Source organism: Ammospiza nelsoni, chromosome 10 (genome assembly GCF_027579445.1).
Source record: "Ammospiza nelsoni isolate bAmmNel1 chromosome 10, bAmmNel1.pri, whole genome shotgun sequence".
NCBI lineage: Eukaryota > Metazoa > Chordata > Aves > Passeriformes > Passerellidae > Ammospiza > Ammospiza nelsoni.
The window spans coordinates 11,883,456-11,908,646 of NC_080642.1; the positions used below are offsets into that span (position 1 = coordinate 11,883,456).

A 25,191-nucleotide genomic window follows, 5' to 3' on the forward strand; every position below is an offset into this window, starting at 1 on the left:
AACAGATGATAAAATTGCTTTGAGTCAAATAAATGGTTTTTTTCAAGTTGAAATATTGTTTGGTTAAGTTTGTTGGCTTTTTCTTTTTATTCTCAGCTATTATTTCTTTATTTTCTTAGTTATTTTAGGGTCGGGCTACATTATTTTCAGACTCCACTCTGGTGCAGGTATATTGACTCAAAACAATTAATGATTTCTTCAGATTTGCTCTCTATTTCCCAAGCTGATTTTTAAATCTAAAACCCAAATAAGTCTTCCCCAATTGATTCCCAGCTTGCCTGTTTCCTGGCTTTTTGTGGCAGCACATGAGTGCTTTAGCACACAATGGTGGGAAAATACAATCTCCAGTGCATCTCAGCCCCACCCAGTAAAAACATGGGCTAGCTCCAAGAGTGGAAAACAAGCTGTGAAGGCAACTCAAAAGGCACAGCTCCTCTGCGCATCTTATCCAATGAAGGAAGAGTTCCTCTTGGTCCAAAGCCCTTCTGATTGACTATCTTGTTGTTTTATCCAGCTGGGGACCAAAATTGCAAAATGCAGTGAGGAGAAAGGCAGATTAACATCAGTGGGCTAAGAGAGTATGTGCAGGTAGAAGCTGATTGTTTTCTTCGTAGGTAACACTTGCAGGAATGTGCAGTATTGTTGCATTTATGTATGGAAAATACAGCACAGAAAAGTGAGTAAAATTCTTTATCAAAGGTTAACAGGTGAGGGATATGAGCTAATGATTGAATTGCATCTACAATTATGGAGAAACCAGAGACTAGATGGTTGGACTTTAAGAGCATGACACAGAATTTTAAAAAAATTATTTTGAGGCCTAACTGGCTCTACATCTTTTATTTCAGGCCTTAGGTCCTAGAGGTCAATAACCTCTTCAATATTTGCTTCTTTTGGCACTGGTAAAACTGATGCTAGGTGGCAGCCAGCTGTGCAGAATCTGCCCTTGTAAAGAAAGCTCACCCTACAAGGGACAGTATGCCCTTGAAGGATCATAATTTATAATGAATACATTCCATTCTACAGTGTAAGGGATATCCTGAAAAAATACCTCCTGCCAAAAAAAAAAAAAAAAAAAAAAAAGTTAAATAATGAAATCATTCTGCTTTGCAGTTCAACATTTTTTTTACCTATAAAATGAAAATATCACTTGCTAAAAACTAAGAGGGCAAACAGGTTTCCTGGTAGCAATGAGCTAGCAAGAGAGTGCTTCTTGCTCCCATCATGGGAAAAGCACAACGGTGCTGGGTGTGGACACTTCCAGAAAGATTTGGCTGTTTGCAGCTCCTTTCAGCTCTGGAAGACAAGTATTGCCAGAAGGGTTAAAACTTCCAAAAATAAGCAAGACACCGAGTAGCAGTATCTGAAACTCCATTAAGAATCCCAGGGACACCTATGGTCAGCAGCCTCTATTAGCAGTAAGTTCTACTTGTTTTCTCAAAGGAGATCTGCCCAGGGGGGTGCTGCTATTGCAATTAGCTACTTTTCATTTGGAGCATCTCCCACCCTTAGGGACCCCAATAATGCAGTTCAACAGAGGGACACAGTAATGGCTGTTTCAACCACAAATACTTTACCAATATTCAGCCGGCAGCCATCTGTATATGGGCAAGGGGACAGAGGAAACATCATTGTGGCTTTATGTTACTGTAGAAGATTTCGTGCTTCCAGTTAATTTAGATGTAAGCAAGAGCTGGTTACTCCTAGAATGGGAGAGCAGCCCTTCCTCTTTTTAAGTCACTGAGTCTTTTAAGATCAAATTCAACTGTCCTGGACATTTGTTCACTGCAGTTTCTTTCAGAGTGAGTCCTCATTGCTGTCAAATGTTGGATTGCTATGGCCTCCCATATTTCCTTCTACTGTTACTGCCACAGAATCTGAGAAGAAGGTTTCATTCAGAGGTGGCCAGGCTGAGTCCTGCTCCAACACGTGCTGCAGCCTCTTGTAGTGGCTCTTTGAGTGGTACTGGAATGTCTTTTTCAGAAGCAGCCACAGGGGTCTGTTCTCAATGACTGCTTCCTGTAAAGGTAAAAGCAAAAAGAGGGTTTAAGAGGACCTGGACAGCCATTTACTCTTCATCCAGAGTACAAACATGGGGAAAACAGTGGAGACCCAGATCTCCCACCTGCCCTGCTCATCCATGTCCCTTAAACAGTCTTTTATGGATCACGTTTCACACCAACTCCACCAGAGTTCTTCACCACAGAACTGTGACCAGTTCCTCCTGAGACTCTTCAGGATCTGAGCAGAAAACACCACAGACTGCCCATAGTTTTCTAACCTGGGGCAGGCTTCCCACTCACCAGAGGAAAGAAAAGGTGGCTATGCCTTGCATTCCCTTATCATTCAGATGGAATGCTTTAAGAAAAGGGAGCAAGGGTGAGGTAGCAGCAATTACTCCTGTTTTACTAGATATTCCCAAATTGAGCTGAGGAGGAGGGAGAAAGAACAAGACTTGACAATTTTATCTCTTCAGTAGTGGTGACCAGCACATCCAAGGATGGACACTCACCTCAACAAGGAAGGACACAGCCAGTGTGACTGCAAGCATTCCCACCATGGAGATTCGCCACGTGGTAGGGGTGCAAACGAGCTGGGGGAAAAGCAGGAGAAGCTATTCAGCAATGAATCCACAGTAAACACTGGTGGGCACTTGTGCAATAGAATACAGAATCATTTAGGTTGGGAAAAATCCTAAAGGTCGTTAGGACAAACCATAAGCCTGGCACTGCCAAGTCCACTGCAGTGCCACAATTACACTTCTTTTAAATCCTTCCAGGGATGATGGCTCAACCACTTCCCTGAGCAGTTTGTTCCAGTCTTTAATCCTTTCGGTTAACAATTTTCCCTAATCTCTAGTCTAAACTTTCCTTGGCACAACCTGAGGCCATCTCCTCTCTCACTAGTTACATGGGAGAAAAAAAGTGACACCCACCTTGCTACAACCTCCTGTGAGGTAACTGTAGAATTAAGATCTCCCCTGTGCCTCCTTTTCCTGAAACTGCACAAACACAGCTCCCTCAGCCACTCCTTACATGACTTATGTTCCAGATCTTCAGCAGCTTCATGTCATAAAAGGCTAAACTCCCAAACTGGCTTACCCTGCTGATAAGCTAATACTGCTATTTGTCTTGAGGAATTACTGATAGAGATGTTTTAAATCTATGATGCAGCAGAGAAAACCATTCTTTAGAACTGCAAGAGGAAATCTAACTGCCTTTTTACTTTCTAATATTAAGAAGTAGCTCAAATTGAGTATTTCAGCTCCAAACCCAGTTCCAGCTTCCCAGAGATGGGACTGGTTTTCTTCCTACTTTTGGAGATGCAGTTCAGATCCACAATTTGGATCAGCAGTTTCTCCAGGGCTAGGCTAGTGCAGAGGTTTTTATTGCTACTCCCTCATTTTCTGTTCTCAGCGATTCCAGTGAATTCCCTCCGGACTTCTTGGGCTGAGAGTTTTGCAGTTCTCCCCAAATGCATTTTATCCCCTTGCAGCTGCAGTGCTGAAAAGCGTCCTGTGCCACCGCTGTCCACATCAGGACCATGACTTGCTTTAAAGTGCCATCTCGTGGCAGGTTCCCTAACTGGGTTTGCCTGCTAAGACGAGCTCTGAAAATAGTTACCGGCAACAGCGATAAGTGGGCTGTTTGACATTTAAATCCGAGACCCGGACCCTTTGACTATATTTCTTTTTACAAATTCATTAATCCCATGTCTAAACCGACTTGCTAACTGACATGCAAACATACAGGACTGGAAGGTGCATTATGTTCAGCACTTGTGACTCAAGGCCACTGCTCTGATTGCAAATGTACAGAAAAAACAGCTGTGTGGTGCATTTCATGTTTTGTTCCTGTGACTCCTACAGCAAGACTGTGAGAGTGTCACAGTAGAGGAGGTTAACATCTCCTAGCCTCAACATACTAATTGTCAGCTCCACTGACAACCCTGTCCTTCAGCTGATGTAGATGTTATCCTGCTGTCACGTTTGCACAAGACAACTCCCAGCCTGCATTCTGCCAGATGACAGAAGTCAAGCCTTATTGGTATTTATTAATCAAGGATCAAGACAGATCCTCTCTTGCCATGGCAGCCCCACTATTCTTCCCCTACAATTGTTCTAAACCCAAAACCTGCTTTGGGAAACTACAGGCTACCTAAAATTTAAACAGGGAGCCTGAGAAGATTGGGGACTGGAACTGAGAGCTGCTCTGAGTGCCAACTGGCAGATTTTGGCAAGAGGGCCTTTGTGCAAAGTAGCACAGCTTGAGAAACACAAGAACGTGGTGCTTTATTTTAAACTCACAGAGCCCAGCCCTGTTCTGCTCCTGGCTTCACAAGCCACCAATATACACACATAAGCTTAGTGATGTTATCTTCTGTTGCTTGGACAATGTGCTGAAACAATCAAAATTACAAGTGTGGCTGTCCCACTGAATGCACAGATACACAGTTTGGAGTCACTGTATTTCCAGAAGTTTCTACAATCCCATCATCTAAAATCCACCTCTTTAAATATGATTTGTCTTTAGAGGTACCATATCTCCCTGCAAAAATCTGTGCCTTCTGTGAAAATAATCCCAGTGTGCTTATAATGGACTGGCAGTAGCAAGAAAGTCCCCTTTGGAACAATACTCACATCCATCTTGGAGTAGAGACCATCAATGTCAGCAAACATCAAGAAGAGGCAAATGCCCAGCTGCCCTATGAGCACCAGTATGAACACATCTGAAGGGATAAGAGCAAAGAAAGAAATCCACAGGTTTATGAGCATTCTTAGCTGTTTGCCCTTACTATAGAAGATTGTAATAATTTTCTGTGTTACACAGTCATCAAAAGAATCTTTGAGATATAAAGGAATTTTCAGCAAGAGAAAAATGAACAGAGTAAAACCACAGCTTTGCTAAGTCAAGTGGATATACGTGGGTGTGGGACAAGCATTGTAGCCACAGATTTGAAACACCAAATGGGTATTTTGAACAATTGATTTGACCTTCTATATCTGAGAAGCTTTATAGCTTTCCAGCGAGTGTCTCTCTCATCACAGTATATTGTGATTCAGAAAAATGACCAGGATATAGTCTTGATCTTCTTAACATGGTTAGGAATGCTGCCTTCAACTTCAGTAATGTCAAGACTTTGGTCTTGATCAGGATCTAAAGAGTCTAAGTAATGGAGAAACTAATGCCCTCTCCATCTGTAGGTAAGTGTTCCAATGATAAGTAAATTCATTTTCTCTTCAGCTGGCATGCACTGAACTTCATCCTCCACCCACTCATTTGTGTTTTGCCTTGTTCTGGGACACTGATGACCCACTTTCCTGCTCTCTACAAGGAATGTCCCCTCCTCACTATTACTATACTGAAACATCAAAGCCATGAAACCTGCTGCATTATTTTAACTCTTCAGTAAAAATAATAGAAAAGAGCTGAAGAGAGTTTTGTCTAAGAGCATGCTGCAGTATTTGTCCCAAAGAGAAAAAGAACAACTCTTCCATGACTCACTGCATTTTCTGGAACTGTCACAAACATATGTGCTCATCTTCCCTTCGCATGACAGCCTCTCTCCTGATTTTTTGGCTGACATAATTTTGGTCAAGTTTAATTTTCCCCTATTAAATGGACCTCCTAATATAAGTTGACTTATTTTTCATTTCTTCTCTCCCCATACTTACAGTTGGTGTAGATGGGTTGCCTGAAAGGCTTTCCCTTGGAAAACACTAGTGCTACAATGAGGCAATTGATGGTACTTAGCAGCCACACTGTGGTGTTTTCATAGCTCTTGAAGCCATTGTCTGTTTGCTCATGGGCTACATCTCTCACCCCGTGGAGGCCCAGGCTGGAGGATGAATTCCTCTCATGGGTGTTCACTGACAGGCAGGCACTGAAAAAGAGTGTCACCCTGCTCAGGGAATGATCATTGTCCTGGGTATCTCCCCCAGCTTCCACTATTCACTATCAGGAATCTTCCCTCACAGCCATGGCATAGGTTATTGGCAATGCCCACAATCTCACCACTCGTTGAGCTTGCGGACCTTGTCAGAGCTTGAGCTCAGACCTGGTCTCTCCTGCAATCAAATCCTCCCCTCTGTGCTCAGCAGAAGCATTCTCCCCACAAGAACTGTGCATGGCAGGTCACTGGAGAGCTTAGGGACCTCAGGCAACACTGGTTAAAGTGTTTGCACCCTGTGGGCAGCACAGGGTCTGCTGCAACTGCTCATCAGGCCTGCATCAGCTGATCAATAGCTTCACACAGACCTGCCCCACTAGGTCAACCCTGCGGTATCCAGAGTCCCAGAGAGGAGTCCTACCTGTGTATATCAGTCTGGGAGTACCAAGGCTGCTCCTGGACCACCACAAACCCAAAGATCTGCATGCTGAGGCTGAAGAGGATGTTAAGCACAACAGAGAGCAGCAGTGGGGGTGAGATGAGCTGGCTTGGAGGCCTGTAGGGGACCAGCTTTGGATAGGCACGTGTGAAACTCACTGAAATATGCACAGATGTGTTTACTAGTGTGTCCACAATACAAGCAGTGATGATGTGTAATACTGACTGGCACTTTTACAGTCTGCAATATTCTTAATAAAACATACAAAGATTGTATCAGGTACAAAAACACAGAATTGTTTTCTTACGAAATCATATTGACACAGAAGAGGTTAACTAATGTCATCTATCATGAGGTGTTTTTGAAAAATAAAATGTTGGGTTTTTATTTTATTTGGCTACTGTCAGGCCCAAGATTATGATCATATACTTATGCTCTTCTCTTTCTGTCACTTGTCAACTGTGGCTTGGGATTTTTTGCTGCCCATGATCTCCTCATCCTTCTGAACTAAACATCTAACCAGGTTATTTGATCTGGAGAAGGACAGCATTACCTCACACAACAGGTTTTCCTCTGCTCTTAAGTTTAACAAAATGATCCAACTCAAAGAGTTATGCACAAAGCTTTGATTCCACTGCAGATAAACTACTTACAGCACTGTAGCTTTTGGCATGCAGTGTTGTTGTGGCTGACCTTTTAGGCTTGATTTCATCAAAGTCTTTTCCTGTTGTCTGTGTTCCAGCAAGGATGGAACATACCAGGATGTGGTTTTGCTATATGCTTTTCATGGCCCTGTCCTTGCCATTCCTACTTCTTTCCCTGCACTTATTCTGTCTCAATAAAATTGTCTTCCTCAGGACTGGCTTCCCCTTTTATTCTTGGCTTACAGCTCCCTGTTCTGTAGTGTCTGGCATCTGTCGTGTCTTTCTTCTCAATTTTCACTTCTCTTTTCTTTCAGGGCTCGGGTTTACACAGCTTCAAATGTAAGCTGATAAAAACTAATCTCTACTTTTTCATTTGGGCATGGAGTCAGGTGTCTTCTTAATCTGCCTTGCTAAGTCAACAGGAAACTGCCTGAATAGACTTTCCACTGCACTTGGTATGGGTTTACTCCTTGGTCCTAAAGATAGCAGCCCAGTTACCAACAACCTACATGCTCAGCAAACGCATGACTAAGTAATTCCCATATTTAGGGCTCTTCTCAAACAAGACCCCTCTTTTACTAATCCAAACATCCTGTATTCTACATAGAAGAAGTTTAGTCTGCAGAAAGCTTGGTCTCCTTTTCTTCCTTTCTCTATCTACAGTTATGTATTTCCAAGAAGGAGAAAAGTATTTGAGATCATTCTCTCATTAATACATAGGATGTCTAAGGGGCTTACTTGTCACACCAATTACAGTGGTAATAGCCAGATCTTGGAACAAAAATTGGTAATTCCCAAAGGAGTTTAGTTGCTGAAAAGAGGAAAACAAAGAAAAAAAAAATCACAAATCAGACATTTGCCATGGGCATGTTTATATTGTCTCCAGAAAGCCGTATTATATCCATGGAGCTCCTGCTCTGTTTGTTCTGAAATGCTGCTCTGCAGATAAGGAGACCACACCTTTCACCACCCTGCCAATAGGTTCCTCACCATTGGTCCTGTGGTGAATATTTTCATTTTGCACATTGTTTGGACTAACTACACTTTCAGTTCACTCCAGGCAATAAAAGAGAAGAATATTTGAAGAGACTGCTTTCTCACTGCTGGGTTACTTCTGAGCACAAAGCCCTCCTCTCCGTCTGGGAAAAAGCCATGCAAAAGTGGTTTAAGGCACTCCAGGGGATTTGCTTACTGTCAAGTTAATTCATGCTTTAAATGCTGAATAAATTGTAACAGCATATGCTTACACCAGATTCTTCCTTTTCACAGACATATGCCCTCATCCAAAACACCATTCAGTATCTCAGCTTTCTTTCTGCCCAGCTTGGATCTCGAGCCCTCTAGCTGAAGTTAATAGGAAGAATCTTGCCAGTTTTCTACTGGAGGGCTGCATGATCACACCACAGAATTTTGCAGCTCAGGTAAAGGTAAATCTCCATCTCCCAGTCTCATGTGGCTTTTATGCCCTATTTCTCCTACAAAGAAATAGAAGCTTATCCACTTCCAGCCAACGTGTTCCCAATACATACCCAGTAAAGCAGGAGAACACCAAGGTACTGAATTATGCTGTACAATGCCATGTACTTGAACATGCAGAAGGAAGTGACAAGAGCAGCACGGCCTTCCCTGTGTGAAGATATAAGTAAAGTACAGCAATTAGGTGGTGGGTCTGTTCTGGTGCCAGTTCTCCCAAAAGGCTGATGAAAAACAAGGCAGGTGTCACAATAAGAGAGGCCTTTACCAGTATCTTGCTGGGAGGTGAAATAAATAAAATCTGACCTAAATGAAAGTAAAATTTTCACTTACAGTGATCTTGCCCAATGAAATGGGCTTGATTCCTGTCACCTGTGTTCTGTAGACTACAATTTACCCCAGCAACTTTTTCTGCTGACATTAAGAGTGTAGGTACCAAACTGTATGAGAGAAAACTTAACAAAGCCAAGCAGCTGCTCATTGAGTTCAGAACTGACAAGTCTTTTCCTCCTACAGTGAGCATACAATATCCAGTCAGGATAATGCTCTCTTCCTGGCTACTCAAACACCCCAGAAAGGAAAATCAGGATCCTGGCATAATAGATGCCACATTTTACTGGCATAGGGTATCAGAGGTAGAACCTAAAATTCATTTACAGGTTGGCTGGCAGACATTTGATTCAGCTTTATGGACCATTGTTCTTGTTATCTCTTTTGCATTTAAAATATTTTTGATGACATAAAGCTCAACTGTAAATGTCTTTCTCTTGTGATAATTAATGTATCTTAAAGGAATTTCAGATAGGGACTAGGCAAATGGCAATTTCAAGGTGAAAGACTTTTTTAGATACGCATATTGTAACTTGATGGGAACACCCAAGGCTAATGTTTGAGAGGAGTGGGAGCTTCCTTCTTTATGAAATAGGCAAGAAAACCCCATACTTACCTGATTAGCTCTGGAACACAGGCTATGCTGGGCATTCGGGATGTGAACGGTGAAGCCACAGACGCCTCCTGCTCCGACAGGGATATCCCTGCATGTGCCACTTTCAAAGCCTGAAAGTCACATTCCTCCTCAGAGCTCACCAGGAAGACACAGCATCTTACATGTCAGCCAAGTATTGACCCGTTATTACAGGATGTGTTCTGGGACAGCAGTCCCTCTTCACTCCCTGAGTGTGCTCCACCCTGAGGGCTCCTCCAGTGAGATGCCAAGTCCAGGGAAAGAATGGGGATGAGAGCATGGGAAAGTTCATTTTCCACAGACCCCACAGCCATCCACTACCTGCTGCAAAAGACTCAAATAGTTCAGACTCAACCCAAACTTGTTTGGCTCTACCTCCTTTTTTAGCACTTGTTTGTTCCCACACTTTATGCAGCTAGTCTGGGTTCTCTGCTTGCTCCCCCCAGGAGAATCTTCTGGTGGTTTTTTGTAAGGAAAATGAACCAGCCTTTGAGATAACAAACTGCAAAAATCTCTGCCTAGGACAGCTCTTGCATGGTAAGGACCACACAGTGAGATCAGGTCTAAATCAATACTGGTGATAGTACAGCTGCTCTGTGAATAAGTGGTACACCCCATCTCCAGCATGTGCTCAGTTTGGAATATTCTACTGGCATTGCATTAATTTCTCATTTTTTAAATATACTGTAAAAAATTTCCCTTACCCCACAGTCATTGGCTCCATCTCCACACATGCCCACAAAGTAACTAAAAAATAAAGTGATAAGGCAAATGAGGAATCAGACCCTGCTCCATGCAAGTAATTTATGCAAGTCATACAAGATTTTTGTTAAAAGCCTTTCTAAAAAGTTAAAGCCTGTCTGGTCAGACAGCAGTTGAGATGCTCACAACTGCACACACCAGGTTGATAATCTGAAATGCTCAAATCTAAGGCTCACCTTGCTCTAGGACAAGTCCTAGGGCTAGCTATGTGAAATAAGGGTGAGGGTCTTCAAAAGACTTGGGAAACATCTGAGCAACAGGAAACAAGATGCTTGTGGTTTAGAAATATATCTACCCCTCTCTCTCTCTCTCTCTCTCTCTCTTTATATTTATTTATTTATCTATTTCTATCACTGTGACTGTGAACAATCCAGACTGCCCTGACACATTTTCTAACTCATCACATTGAGCCAGCAGTAGCACAGTAAAAAGACAGCAAGCTCAGAGAAGCTGCAGTGCTGGGAGAGATTCTTATAAATCTTGAGGAAACAAGTGTCAATCCTTCAGGCCCAGAGAGAAGTAAAGATGAAGGATGATATGAACAAACAAAATCCAGGACCATGGAAGTATTTGATCTTTGACAGGTTGCCAAACCAGAACTGAGTTCAGTGCTGCTTTTTTAACAGACTTTTGGAATTTAATTGCCAACTTGCAGATGTGTGAGTGTTTCAGTTTTGTGCAGTTCCATGAAACTCTATGCTAAACAAAAGCTAGTTCTTACTAGACTCTTTACAAGCCTTTAAATTCAACAAACACTTTCAAATTCATTAGGAACTTACTCCAGCTTTTGAAATTCTTCTACAAGACTGGATTTCTGACTAGGAGACATTCTAGCAAAAACTGTTCCATTCAGCAAGAGCTGTAAGGAGAAAAATAGGAAATTATTTCTTAAAAAACTTGAAGTAAGTGATTTCAGTAATCATCTGAATTAAAATCACCAAATAGCACATTTATAAACAACTGATTCTACACTCTGAAAGGAAAGAAAGGCTGATGATCAAAGGTAAAGGAGATCTTAATTAATATTTTGAAAAAGTAACAATGACAATAAGGACAAGAGACCTAGCATGCCATTTGAGTTACCTGATGAACACAGATTGCCAGGTAGGGAGTTATAAGAAGAGAATTTGTGAGAATTCATTATAGTCTGTCCATGGAACAGACAAGCTATGCTGAATTGCACCATGTGTAATATCACATTTTCTCCTGTTTTCCAAAACAGATCAGAGCCAGTGGTGTGCAAGGGGTAGGGATTTAGACATAAATGTTTCAAATTCTGTCCTCCCAACTTAAGGGATGCCTGCTTCTCTTATGTGCAGAGAAAAATACAGGGATTTTCAGATCCTTCCCCATATAATAATATCAGAGATTCATCCAGCCTATAAGTATTTCAGTGTTATAATTGTTCCCAAAGATGTCCTGATACAGATCTCTTCAGCTAATTGTACCAGGACAATTCATATCTCCTGAATGGCAAGGGTATTCCAGTTACATAATCCAGATCTTACCTTTGGAAGTAAGTGCCTGAAATGGTGTGCTACAATTTGGTAAGATTTTCCACTCATGGCAAAGTGATACTGGCCTGATTTCAATGCCAGCCTGATTCCTGGCTCAGTCTGAGCGTCATCCTCCTATAAAATGAGACAGAATGAGTGCTGTGCCCAGGCCCTCAAAAGCTACTTTGCATTTACACAGAAACTACTACAGACAAAGTAAAGGGCATACTGTGAAGAGGGTACTTCTGAAGGCTCTGGGAAACTTGGATTCAAGGCCTATGGCCTTTGATTGGATTTGTAAAGGGATTGAGGCATATAATGCCAGTAATTTCAGTGTTAACTGGGTTTTTGTTGCATGAGTTCTATCAAATGAATTGTTGCATTTGGTAGAATTCATGCAACAGTGCAAATCTGGTGGGCTGCACTGGAAATGAGAGGGACTAAAGCCAGCAGATGTGCACCACATCTAAGGAAGTCTTTGTGCAGTGAAACACAAGGCAGAAGTTGCTCAGGCTGAGGAACCACTGCAGATATTCCCTGCCATCTGCCTGACTCTGTACTTGCCAGAGAAGGCTCAGCACCTTCAGACCAACTCTTCAGGGAGAAAGTAACTAATCTTTTTCCCAGCTTCTCTGTGGAGATGCTTGATGAAATAAATTTCTTAGCCTGGCTTGCCTATGATTCACTGTGTACATGCAATTTCTCAACAGTGGGTCTGTGTTTTAATTCTGCAGGTGTGGGAAGTGCTAACACTCTACCTGCTTGAACAGGGCTGGTTCATTCAATGCAGGTCCACAGATTTTAAGTCCACATCTATCTCATCAAATTTGTCTTGCAGGAAAAGCAAGCACTTAAACTGGCATCAGCCAAGCATGAGGGCTAGAGACAAATCTTTCTGATATTTCTGCAGAGCTGGTCTCAAACCCAGGTAGGCAGTTAGCAAAAATGTGTTCACAGGATAAAATGTTAGGAAGTAAACTCTAGGGGAGCACATTTTTATAAAGATCCCCTCTCATAAACACTCTTCTAGCACATATTCTGCTGGTGAATGGCAGTTCTCTGTTATACTACCATAAACCCACTCCTTGTTTAAAGCATTCCATCCTAGTTTGTTTTCCTGCTACACAAAACCAGCTTCTGATATGCTCACCAGGCTTCTGTAATCTTCAATTTTGTTTTCTTCTAGGGATTTCCAGGTTATAGATGCTGAAAAAGATCCAGGCCCTTCGTTTGCTTCCACAAGAATCACTCTGTGTGTTGGAGCTATCATGCCAGCATTTTTGGCAACTGTTATAGCTGTCTGAATGTTGTCCCCTATAAAAGTCAAAGAAAGTGTTATCAAAACATTTATGCAGTGAGGAATTGTTTATTCACTAGCCTGAATTCTAAGTTTTCAAATATATCCAGAAGAATTATTAAAATTTCAGTGTCTGTGCATAAGAAAGTTTTTTATAAAGATTAAACCTTTGCAGATAAGGTTTGTCTCAATCAATAAACATATTTTCATTTGAAAAAGAAACATTTTGATCTGGACATGAAGTATTTTCATATTCAGCTCAAAGAAATCCATATGGCGTATGTGCTCCTAGATTATTTGTTTCAAAAGGGGTTCAGTGCTCTGTTGCTGCTGGTATCCTTGGTTCTCTTTGATTGGCTTTGGTGTATGTGGGCTGAAAGGGGTGAGGCCCAAGTGTTTGGACAATGGAAAAACTTGGGGTTATTTTATCCAAACCCTGGCTTGGATTTGGATAGAATAGCCCTTCAAGAAGAAGAAAAAAGATAGGCAGGCACTGGTAGGCATGAGTTAACAGATGTCAAAAGGTTTGGAGATTTGTCCTGAGCATGCATGCCCCATCTCTGCTCATTTCAGGAGGCCCTATCAAAAAGGGATCTTCCATGACAAGCCTTTATTAGAATCAGACATGCCCTGGTGAAGTTGCCAGGGACATCATGGTTCACCTTATGTCATTTTTAAAACACAGATCCTTCTTGGATTAAATATCCATGCCTTCCAACCAGTGGTGCTGACAACAGAAGACTTTTCACTTAAACATTGTTGGACTCCCTGTGTGGGTCAGTGACCACAAAAACAATGCACCTTTTTTAGATACCTGTGACCATAACACTCCTGATGCGGGCAGCGCTGAGCTCTTCCAGAACAGGCTTTGTGTCCCTCTTTAATCGATTCTCCATTATCAGCAGGCCCAGGAATGTCAGATCAGATTCTACCTCCTCCCTAACAGTTAAAAGAAGACAGACAGATTTAATTATTTATTTTCCCTTTATCACCATTGGATTTGGTGATAGCCAGTTATAACTATCAACCATCCCATCTAACTCAAAAGAATTAAAGTAATTTGTCTATTTTCTGCAGACCCAGGATGTTTCTGTTTTGTGGAGCTATTTCAATACCAGCAGTGCTAATTCAGTACCAGAACCCTGAATTTCCTGCAGGACTTCCAAACTGTGGTGGTCTGATTCAAAAAGTCCCTGCACTTCTCATTTGAGGACTGTACAACAAAGAAACATACCTTATTTAATGTGTCTGCTCCTCTTGACAGTGAGAGCAAACAGCCTGTGGCAATTTGTTTTCCCCAATTTCCTCCAATTCTCTTTTCCCCTACATTTTTCTTTTCACCTGTGCTATTGCTTTTTTACAGTTGAACATATGTCGTTGAGAACAGAATTGAGTAGACACCCCACCCCTGAGTCATGAACTAGAGGTCTCTCAAGGACACAGGTTGACTCTGAAGAACCTGAAAAGAAGAAAAGCTTTCAAGTATTCATTTTAGACCCCAAGGAGATGCCAAACACTTGCATGGCAGTCAGAATAGCTGAGTCAGGTGGTGCCTGAATGGTCACTGCTTTTCACAAGCTTTCTTCTTTGTCTTGGCAGCATAAACATCACACATGCTGTAACTGCATACGCAACTGCAAAATCTGGGCCATTTCACACACCTTTGCTCTTTGGGTGGAAAGGTCTGTTATGACACCTGTGGCAAGATTTATGTAACCACTTGCACTCTACCTCAGTATCATCAGCCCTTTCAGCAAAGCAAAAAACCCTGTGAAAAAGCAAGTGAGCCTCATCTTGATTAGGACCTGTAGCTAGTAAAGACAGAGGACATCTCAGTACCTGCAGATATTTCAGAAGTGGTGATTCTGGAGTATCACATACAAAAGCAAAAGGCTTTTGGAAAAAACTATATGGATTCAAGTGAGAAGTGCTCCTTTGTAAAGCAGTTTTCACAAAATTAATACCTCAAGCATAACAGAAGAGTTTGCTAACTTCAATAGAAGCCAAACAGGGTAAAACTGAGAAAGCTAAATGAGTCAACTAACAGAACAGCAGAAGACAGTTTGCTCTGGGCTTTGTGGTTTTCAAAACCCGAACCCTAGGCAGAGCAGTAAAAGCAGCCTTGGGCCGAGGCTGGTTCCAAGGAGAAAGCTGTGTGGGAAGCCATGTCTTGGCAGCTCTGTGTTCCCCTTGGCATGCCTTTTCCTGCCTTTGACTGAGTTGGAGATCACTACTGGGGGTCATCTACTTTCTTTGCTGAATTGAAGAGTGTGGGTAAGAAAAAAAATTTAAATACTTCTTTTCAGTTGAAAACATGGGTAAATCTGCAAGGAGACCCGTGCAAATGATGGAATGAAGAGGGGGCATGTGCTAGTGTTCAGAGTGTTACAGGCTTATGCTTCCTATGTTAATCCAGAGTTTCGAAATTGAATAAATACGTAAGGATTCTGTGCATGTGCCATAGGAGTGCCCTCTATCTTGTCCCAGGCCTATATCCTGATTTAAATCAGATTCCCACTGGCCTGAATCTAACAAAACTCTGTACTATGACTCTGCTCTTGGCAGGGGTGCTGTGGTGATGGTGCTTTGTGAGGCACCCCTGGCCCATGGCTGAAGGTGGCCAGGAGCTGTGTTTTTTATGGCTTACCTTGTCAGAGCAGCAGGTGGCTTCCCTGCCTGCAGAGATTTACAGGCCAGGCCAATGACCCGAAAGCCCTGGGCTGTGTAGAGCAGGAGCTTGCTTTCAAAGTTTGATGGGACTGTGCAAAAGAGGAAAACACCGTTTATCACAGCATTGAACTGCTGTCTAATGAAAGGAAGCTTTGTAGCATGGAAGGTTTATGTCCCAGAGGACCTGTAAACCTAGAGTCTACTGATAGGCCAAGCATGTCAAAGAAGGGAGTTTTTGTTCAAAGAAAGGAAATTTTGTTCAATAAGAAAATCTTTGCCTCTCTTTTATGACTTGGAACTTCGGTCCTAAACTGCAAAGACCTACCTTCTTCCAGGGTGTCATGAAGGATGTCTGCTTCTCTAGACGCCTTCCCAAGATTTGGAGAAAAAAACCTCACTTTTTTGAGGGAGGCGGAGCTGTAGACAACTTTTCCAAATATTTATTCTGACAGGGAGTGTACATCTTGTATAGGAGTTAGTAGTTACTTTTATCTCTTATCTCTCTCAAAATCCTTCTTTGTTGAGAAGGGCTGTGTGAGAGATTAGCCTTAGACTTGGAAGACAACAGAGACACTTTTCAGGCTTTAGTATAAAGCCTTAGACAGACATCTCATTTTGGCCTTCAATTTCATTGCACCATCCAAAGTCACTTATACATATCTGTTTCTAGGATGCATTTATAAATGTTTGTTACCTGTTTCTGCTCTGCACAGCATGGCCACTGTTTCAGGAGCCCCTTTTGTGAAGGCCTGTGTGTCCCCACCAATTTCCTGGGCAATCACAGACATTCTTTGCAAGGCTGAGGAAAATGGGAACTGATGTAAAATGGTAATTCCTTCCACAGGGGCCTAGGAGAAAATCAAGTGGATTACATACTCTAGCAAGGATTTTAAACTCAGACTGAAGGATTTTAGGTCTGTCCTTTGGGCCATAGTAAGAAGCCAACCATGTATAATGGGCCAATTTGTCACACTTAGAAATGACTGGTACATAAATATGAGATTAAATTTGGGCAGAAATATTTAGCTTAAACAGTAGGAAAAGTTTGTTGACAATTTTAGCAGACTACAAAACGTAATTTACTGAAAGGAATTTACTAGTCCTGTTTCTTTAATAAGACTCTTAAGTCTCACACTGGTCTTGCAAAAGGAAAATGGTTGTCAGAGAGTGTCCCACCAGTGTTTGTCACCAGTAAGGGTCTGAATCAGCCAGCAGACTCCACTGCATTCCCCAGTCAGCTGAGTTCAGACTGAGTCTCAAGCCATGAGGACAGGCACATCCCTGAGCTGGACAATCTCTAATCCAGCATCCCCCTGTTTCTGGTGTGAGCAGCAAGCTCCCCCAGGCGTCTGTAATCAGACAGAGCAAGGCAATCTCTCTGCAGGCAGTACAGGAAAGACTAAGTGGGGAAGAGCTCTCTTGGACAAGGACACCCAAGCTTTCCTACACTGAAAGGTAACCCTTACACTGATGGTCTAACTTGAACATGGATGTGACTCTTGCAAGTAACTTACAGTGGTGGCTTGAAGTCCAGGTCTAACAACAGTGGCATGTGCGGATCCTTGACCTTCATTCTGATGTCTGCTGGAATCATCTATCACCTGTGTATTGAAAGACAAAAATATTTCAGACTGAAACACCAGTACAGCTGAAAGGAACCTCAAGGATCCACTTAGAGCTTTTCCTTGTCTCTAAACAAGGTATCTTATTCATTCCTGGGAGGGGTCTGTCTGATGTCAAACTAAACACTTCCAATAATGGAAAATCCACAGCTTTTCTTAGCAATTGAGTAGAAAGCCTCACCAGGTTCACTAAGACACTGCTGTACCCTTGCACAGCAAATAGACAATGTCCTCTCACAGACAATAAATCCTTTATTCATTACAACAGAATTAAATAAAGGAAAATCTTTAGATATAACGTAGACTCAATGAGAAAATAATACACAAGGATTTGTATTAATGTAGAAAGCACTGCTCTTGGAGTATTCCACAAATCATCTGGATTTTTTTATCATCACAACATGATTGTGAGGAACAAAAATATTTTTTCATTTCAAAAGAAACTCAATTATTCCTGTTTCACAGGCGTTATTTGACAGAATTCCTGAGTTTTTCATAACTTTAACAGATGTCTGGCTAAACCTGAGATGGCAAGGCAATCTCCCCACTGTTTGCACAACAATAAGTCACTGCTTTACCCAGTTAGTAGCCTCGAACATTTTCACATCCAATGGGTCTCCTTGGATCTTGCCTTCCCAAACAATTAATGAATGACAAACTGCCAGTGCTTTGAACACTGGGCCCCAAGGCAGGCTGTGGTCTGCAGGGAAACTGTGAATATTCTGAAAGCTAAAGCAAAAGAGAGCATAAAAGTTACCCCCAGAGAACACCAAACAACATAAGACTAATGGAAAAAAAAATCCTAAATTGGGGGGCAGTTAAAATCTCATCCTGAGCCCAAACCACATGGGTGTTCTGGGGACTTTCCTCCCACATGAACTGCTTTTCATACACCTATAAAGGCTGGGATACACATGCTCAAACCAGGTGTGTGATGTCTAGTTAGGGAATCCAATGGGATGGAGAGAGGAACAGATTATTATAAAATATCTTCCTTGAGGCTTGTGCAAAGATTCTTTGAGTTCTGAAGCCGATATAAATTTGAGCAAGTCTGTGTATGCACATTTCTGGAAATGTAAATGGGCAAAATCAAGGTGACTGAAAGAACAGAGTGTCAGTCTTGTGGGTAAGAGTGACTTCCTGTCATAAAGGGTTGGGGTTGCACTGCAGCTTTGAGATCTAACCCAGGTTTTCAACTGAACACTGTCTGCCCAGACACACTGTGCCAAATGCTGGCAACAGTGGCTGTATCTTTTCATCTGGAGCAGGACCCCTGGGATAAAGCAAACAATTCATTTTCCAGAGGATATGGAAAAGAAATTTAAAATCTAAACATGGGGAACTCCAACTGCTTAACTGTTTAACAATAACTGTCTTCCAGATTTGGTCCTTTGTCTAGTAGAAGAATCCAATCACTAAGCAAATTTAGATGCCATTGGTGTGTCAAGGAGCCTTACCAGTTTCTTTCAGAGGGCAGCAAGCCCCAAAGATCCAGACCATCTTCTGTTAAGGTGCCAGTCTAAGTTAAAATGTACATTAAAATTAACTTCCCACATAAGAGCTCCAATAGAAATGAAAAACAAGAATTATTTTAAGAAGTTACTGTTGAAAAAATACCAGCATGGTGCAGAGCAAAAGTGCTACCAGACAATTCCTAGATTACAAGAAAAACAAGAAATTGCCACAGCTTCTGTTCAGACAAGAAGAACTGAAGTACAGAGCACTGGTAATTTTGTTTCTAAAATACAATGGAAATGCTCATCAAACCCCAGCCTCCCACTCCCAGCAAAGCTCCATCACCAATGAGGGCATAACCACCACACAGCCATTACTTTGTCAAAGCAGACAAGGTTCAGCTGTCCACACATGTTGATCCTCTGTGGGCTGATGCAAAAGATGCCCTTTTTCTTCAACCTCTGCTGGGTATAAATGATTCCTGTTGTCAAGGCAGCTGGCAGAGCTGGTGGGACAGCAATAGTGATAACATCCAAAGCCTTCTTCACCACTTCTCCTGTCTCCTCCTGACATAATAACAAGGACAGTTATCAGGAAGAGAGTGGCAAGAAGTGCTGCTTGCACTGAGCCCACTTCATTGCTCCTCCCCTCCTCTGCAGGTGCTCCAGGCTGTGCTGTTTTCTGCCCGTGGTTCACCACATATTCATCTCCATAAGAAATTAATAGGCTTGATTTAACCAGAGGCTTTAAAGCCTCATCACTGCTTAAGAGCAGCCTCCAGGCTTTCATCCATTCTCTATGCAAACAAACCTGCCAGGTTCACGGCCTCCTCCAAAACACATGTGTTCAAACATGCCAGCTAGATCATTGCACCCGCAGTCAAACCTATTTTCCCATGACACAGCACACAGGAATCTGCTATTTATATGGGCATTTGTCCAAATGCCTATAGGCACAGCTCTGGATTCCATGTTAAGGTGACAGGTGAGACATATGGGATGGTGCTGAAAATGAGGGCAGAATGTATGAGCTAATGATTTCTTCTGACCTTATGTTCTAGGAGTTGTGAAAGAAAATTGCTTTTACCTGCAGGAAGAGGCATGGAAGTAACAGTTACCTTTGTAAAAGCAATCTATAATTTGGGAGCTTAGAGGTCAGTGTAAAACTGACTGCCAGGACGCTGAGTGTGGACACCGTTATTCTGGGCAGTTGATGGGAATGTTAAAGAATTGAATGCTTTTCAAATTGGGGTCCCAGGACTGAGACACTGCAAACTAAAGCACATTTGCAGTTCAGAAGTACTTGCAAACCATCATAGAGATCTACTATTACTACTTCTGAGCTTGGGACTTGACCAAAAATCATGCTGTGTTTGATGTGCTGAATTTCTGTCATGTTCTGGCTCTCCCTTCATTGCTATTGTCTCAGACCACAGAACACACCAGTTTGATCATATGTTGTATCTATTTTATGTTAGAATCAAGTACTTACCACCCACCTTTAGATAAACCCTCACAGAAGAGAAAGCATTTAGCACATCCTGTGATTCAGGCTTAAAAGATTGACAAGACAATTTCAGCAATTGAGATAGCATCAGCATGTATTTTACATATTACAATGGGGAAGTTAAATTAAAAGAAAAAAGGGAAAATCTGCAAAGCAGACACAAGAATATGTTCTTAAACACACTTTGTTTGATATCCTAAGGGGAAATAATCTTCTGAGCCAACTGATTGTAGATTATGCCTCAGGAGAAAAATTATTCAAAAGCTGAATTACAGAATCAACCTTACAACTCATGACTTGGACTTTACATTGGCAGATAATTATCATGGCATGAAATGATTTCTTGAAATCTTCTGAAAAAGTTCTAAATCAATTAGGATTTAAAATTTCCAGAACTACTGTTTACAGTGTATAACTGTTCTCCCATTGACTTTGATGCACGAGAATGAGTGAACTGTTTTAAAAGGGTTTCAGGTGAACCATTTCTCCTGCATTAATAACTCACCCCATTAAGTGCAAATACACACACTGTGTAGATCATTCCAATGGCTGCAAATGCTATGAGGCACATCAGGAACCGGAGGGCATCCCTGTACAGCTTGAAGTTCATGGGTTTAGGGTAGAGAATGGATCTCACCAGATCCCCCTTGGCTGTGTTGAAACCTGGAAAGACAAATCATTCCAAGGGGAAAATATTTTTTTTAATTCTCTGCAAAGAATGAGGGGCTTCAAAATTATTCATAATTTCTGCAATTTATGAAAGAAGGCCCAGGTGTTTCATTTTAGTGTATGTGACCTTAGAAAGGAGTTATTTTTGTCTTAGGGGGAGAAGGATTTTTTCCTATCTTCCTTAGAGGGAAGGATTTTTTCAATGTCTTAGAAGCAAAGCAAAATTCTTCTTTGTAATTATATGCTGGCAGTTTTTTAGAAGTTATGCCAAGCAAAAAGAAACAAAGCATAATAACTTAGCCCAGCCCAGGATAATGATTCTCCATCTGTCTGTTGTAAATATGGATTAGTGCCTTTAACTTAATGTGATTTGATACTTTGTCAGAGTGTTCCAGTGGAAAAATCATGGAAGGAAAAGTGAACTCAAGTGTTGACTGACCAGTCTGCAGCACCACAGCTTTCACTACTCCTCTGTTATCTGCCTTGGTCTGGATGACCTCTGTTCCACAGAAGAGGACATGTTTTCTGTAATCCTCTGCACAGTACACTCTCCAGGGCTTCAAATTATCAGCTTGTGGTAGGTGGATCTTTGTTACTGGAATACTTTCTCCTAGGGAAGATAAGTTCAGATGAGGAAAACTGCAGTACACTTAATAACAGCCTGCTGACTTTCAAATAAGTACCCAGACATCTAGATGGTAAGTTAAAGGTATTTACTAGAGAAACCAGTTCACAGAAATTTTATTTTTATATTTTGACATCTTCAGAGTGAATAGAGCTTAAAGCCTAGGAAATTATCAGACTGCTACAGAAGAGTTTTCCTCTGCATCAGTACAGCTTAACTTCAGTAAGTCTGAGAACTGAAAGCAGTCCAAGGACTCCAAACCCTGACTGTAGATGTAGAGGCTTGAAAAGAGGCCTGAACTGGTATTGCATGACTACCTTTGAATGGCCACAAGTTGTTCACCTAATTTGAACCTCATGTGCAGGTCACTACACATTCCCCCAAGCAGATGGGAACATGATATCCCCTATTCTCCCTCTCTAGTAAAAGGAGAGCCTTGAGCTCAGTGCTTGACAGGTGACAAATAGCCTATTTATGTCAGACAGTAAGGTGAAGGAGAAATGTTTTGTGACAGCTGAAGTTTTCTAAATGAAACGTGTTTCTGGAATTTCTCATTTACATGAAATTTCAGAACTGTCAGTTTCAGTTTGATTCAGACCAAGACCAAATTTAAAGACAAGAAATGGAACTGTGACCTCCTCCTGCACCAAAAATCCTGCTTTCCAGTAACCTCTCCCACCTGGTGTGTCCTCCACTGCTATCACAGGAATGTGAGGCTAAGTGTCTGGAGGGCTAAACAGACAGTCCACAGGAGATGTTGCAGCAATGAGACATCCAGTAAGTGACAGAAACCCTGCAGTCAGAGTGGACCATGGGCCCTGTGTAGGAACAACTCTGCTTCATATCCATTTTCTTCTCCTGTTCTGCTCACTCCTCTTCACTGTCCGCTCTTTCCCTTCTAATCAGATCACCTCTTCCTAAATGTTGCACCCCATGAAGGTAGGAAAGGATAAATTGCCCTTCCTAAAGTCTTTAGACAATTAAAAACAATTCAATCTCTATTATATGGAACAAAAAGAATCACCTTCTCAGCCAGCTATGGACTGTCTCACAGAAAGGGGTGTGCATGATAACTCTGTCTGTCCTGTGTCACTGGCTGAAGCCATGGGGCAATGATGGTGTTCAGGTGGCAAACCTGGGAGGGATGGCTGTACCTGTCAGCATGCTTTCATTTACAGTGCACTGCCCGCTGACCAGGATGGCATCGCAAGGCAAAAGGGTTTTGCCCTCTTTCAAAATCAGCAAATCTCCAGGAACAAGATAGTGTGATTCCAACTCTTGGAAACCTGAAAATGAAAAGTAGTGCAAACTTTGTGCTTCATATATTTCTCTGTAGCAAGGGGGAAAAATACAAGGAACTAATTGCTAAATAGAATTCTTTGTAATGGCTGATAAACAAAGGACCACAGTAGGACCTATGTATACAACCTCTGATATTTAAGAAATGCCTAGGCATCAGTTCCAATTGTAGAATTCCTCCTTATCTACCCAGGATCCCAACCACTGGTTACTGTTCCATTTCACTGACCTAACTGAAGAGCCTTGGATCTAAATTTTTTTATTTGACTTCATCTCTTTGGATTGTGCTCTAGAGACCTTTACAATGAACACACTTTGCATGGAGCAATTAGGTGGACTCACAGCCATTTAATGGGTATGTTGTTGGCTATGTCAGCACTGCTTTAAGAAAAATTACTTCGTTTTCCTGACAATTTTCATCTAAGGCTGCACTCAATTATTAATATGTTTGATATGCCACAATGCATTTCCAACTCAAATTAACTCTATGTGCAGAAGTGAGTTAATTGAGCTGAGAAACAGATGAAAACCATGTTAGAATAAATCTGTTACTATACGTTTTATGTAAATTGCTATAGAAACAAAGCACATTATAAAAAAGAAGTAAAGAGGAGTCACCTTCCTTATTTCTGCAGACAGTGACCATGATGCTGTTATGAGACTCAACCAGTTTGTGCAGTTTAATGGATTGCTATAAATTAAAGAAGAACAAACAAAATGTTACATCTTACTTACATGATGCAATTTGTCCACTAACAATCACTTCCTTCTGTTATTTGTGGTTATGAGAGCCTTCAGAAACTGGGCTCCAGCCCTACCAGGAACTAAACCACCAGAGAGAAAGAAATCCCCCACCCTAATTACAGAGAATGTAACAAAATGTTACCAGGTGAAGCACTGGAATGGGGAAGGGAGGATGTGGGTAAGGTACACACAGAGATTATGATGACTATGAGGCCAGGCCATTGCACCTGCTGCTACACAATGTCACAAGACTAAACCTCTGAGTAAGTCTTGTAGCTCTGTGTGCATGTTGTAGCATGCTGGCCTGTCCCAGATATTAAATCTGCCTTGTGGAAAATGTGAGGTGTCTCACCTTTCTAAGATCATATACGGTCAAAAATATTGAGAGGAGAGACATGAATATGATGGCAATGGCATACTCCATGTAATCTTCAGCAAACCACAGACACACACTGAACAGCTGGAACACGTAAAATGGATTTAGGACCTGTTTGGAGAGACAGCAGTGGTAAAGAGCTGGCCACATTTAAATGGCCCAAATATACTCAGACAGTCCAACCTGTTAGAAAACATCTGGAATAAAAGACATTAAGTATTGTGACTTGTGACTCCCTTAGTAATTTTCTCAGTAGTCACTTTAGTCTAATCAGATTGGACCATCTTCATCTGACTGAAGGGACAAATAATATGGACCAATAGGATATTACTTGGAATGTGAATGACTCAGTCCCATCCTTGTTTTGTTTGCTTCTTACAAGAAATGTAACAAAGGTGAGAGAAGAGCAGATTGTGCTGTGAGCATGGAGCTCACATTCCATAAGCACACTGCCACAAACATCCTGTTTAGGCCACCTATAGGCTGTTCCTGTTTGCAAGAGATATTGGTGCTTTGTGTGGTGCTGTGCCCAAAATTATGAGCTCATTGGAGCTCTCTGCAGCTATAGGTATGTACCAGCTACTGCTGTTCACTTAACCTCTGTTAACTAAGAGACAGCCATTGTCTGGAAGGTTTGATCTCCAGTGCAGCTTGGAAACCTCCAATGGCCCCCAGAGGGCAAACAGAATGAGCTCCCAGGACACAGATACATAGAAATACCAAGCAGACACATAGGTAAGGAGATGGAGGATAGGAAAAAGGGAGAATGAAGGAATTTACGATGATTTAATAGAACAGCTTTCAACAGGATTTGAAAAAGAAATGTGTTTGAAGAGTGAGTAGTGGGAAACTAAATCAGATATAAAATCAATTATATGCACATATGGTCTCCCAAGCAGCCTAGAATAAAAGCAACAGAAATGCTTAACCTCTTTGATGAGTAGTTTCCAAATAGGGATCACTGGAACATCAATAGTGTTTGGCCCACAGATAACTCTCCTGTACGGGATAAAGATACATCACTCACAGATAAAATAGTGACAGTGTCACCTCCTCAAGAAAATACAGATTTCAGTAGTCCTGAGAGCATCTTTTGATCCCAGTTTAAAGGCTGGGAGTATATTTTTTCAAGAAAAGAAATTTAAATATCCCTACAGTGCTTACATCAGAAAAGATGGCTGTACCAGTGACATTTACTTATGCACACAAGAGGTGCAACACAACTTATCAGGCAAATGTTTTCATCATACAAGAATTACTT

General features: G+C 41.6%; 1 protein-coding gene across 1 annotated transcript in view; it reads right to left on the reverse strand.

The window, feature by feature from the left end:
• Nucleotides 1–1,558: 1,558 nt before the first annotated feature.
• Nucleotides 1,559–25,191, reverse strand: part of ATP13A4 (ATPase 13A4) — a 37,012-nt gene continuing 13,379 nt past the window's right edge. The window contains exons 6-30 of the mRNA XM_059479708.1: nucleotides 24,860–24,929; nucleotides 23,907–24,041; nucleotides 23,429–23,501; nucleotides 22,666–22,797; nucleotides 21,326–21,496; nucleotides 20,723–20,880; nucleotides 19,089–19,277; nucleotides 18,714–18,775; nucleotides 17,835–17,985; nucleotides 17,149–17,235; nucleotides 16,329–16,482; nucleotides 15,612–15,723; nucleotides 13,779–13,903; nucleotides 12,818–12,981; nucleotides 11,680–11,802; nucleotides 10,951–11,030; nucleotides 10,114–10,156; nucleotides 9,392–9,501; nucleotides 8,502–8,598; nucleotides 7,711–7,783; nucleotides 6,311–6,485; nucleotides 5,675–5,883; nucleotides 4,640–4,728; nucleotides 2,513–2,593; nucleotides 1,559–2,019 (exon numbers count right to left, since the gene is read on the reverse strand). Of these exons, the coding sequence (XP_059335691.1) occupies nucleotides 1,798–2,019; nucleotides 2,513–2,593; nucleotides 4,640–4,728; nucleotides 5,675–5,883; nucleotides 6,311–6,485; nucleotides 7,711–7,783; nucleotides 8,502–8,598; nucleotides 9,392–9,501; nucleotides 10,114–10,156; nucleotides 10,951–11,030; nucleotides 11,680–11,802; nucleotides 12,818–12,981; nucleotides 13,779–13,903; nucleotides 15,612–15,723; nucleotides 16,329–16,482; nucleotides 17,149–17,235; nucleotides 17,835–17,985; nucleotides 18,714–18,775; nucleotides 19,089–19,277; nucleotides 20,723–20,880; nucleotides 21,326–21,496; nucleotides 22,666–22,797; nucleotides 23,429–23,501; nucleotides 23,907–24,041; nucleotides 24,860–24,929 (3,085 nt within the window). The 3' untranslated portion in view covers nucleotides 1,559–1,797. The remainder of the gene's footprint in view (nucleotides 2,020–2,512; nucleotides 2,594–4,639; nucleotides 4,729–5,674; nucleotides 5,884–6,310; nucleotides 6,486–7,710; nucleotides 7,784–8,501; nucleotides 8,599–9,391; nucleotides 9,502–10,113; nucleotides 10,157–10,950; nucleotides 11,031–11,679; nucleotides 11,803–12,817; nucleotides 12,982–13,778; nucleotides 13,904–15,611; nucleotides 15,724–16,328; nucleotides 16,483–17,148; nucleotides 17,236–17,834; nucleotides 17,986–18,713; nucleotides 18,776–19,088; nucleotides 19,278–20,722; nucleotides 20,881–21,325; nucleotides 21,497–22,665; nucleotides 22,798–23,428; nucleotides 23,502–23,906; nucleotides 24,042–24,859; nucleotides 24,930–25,191) is intronic.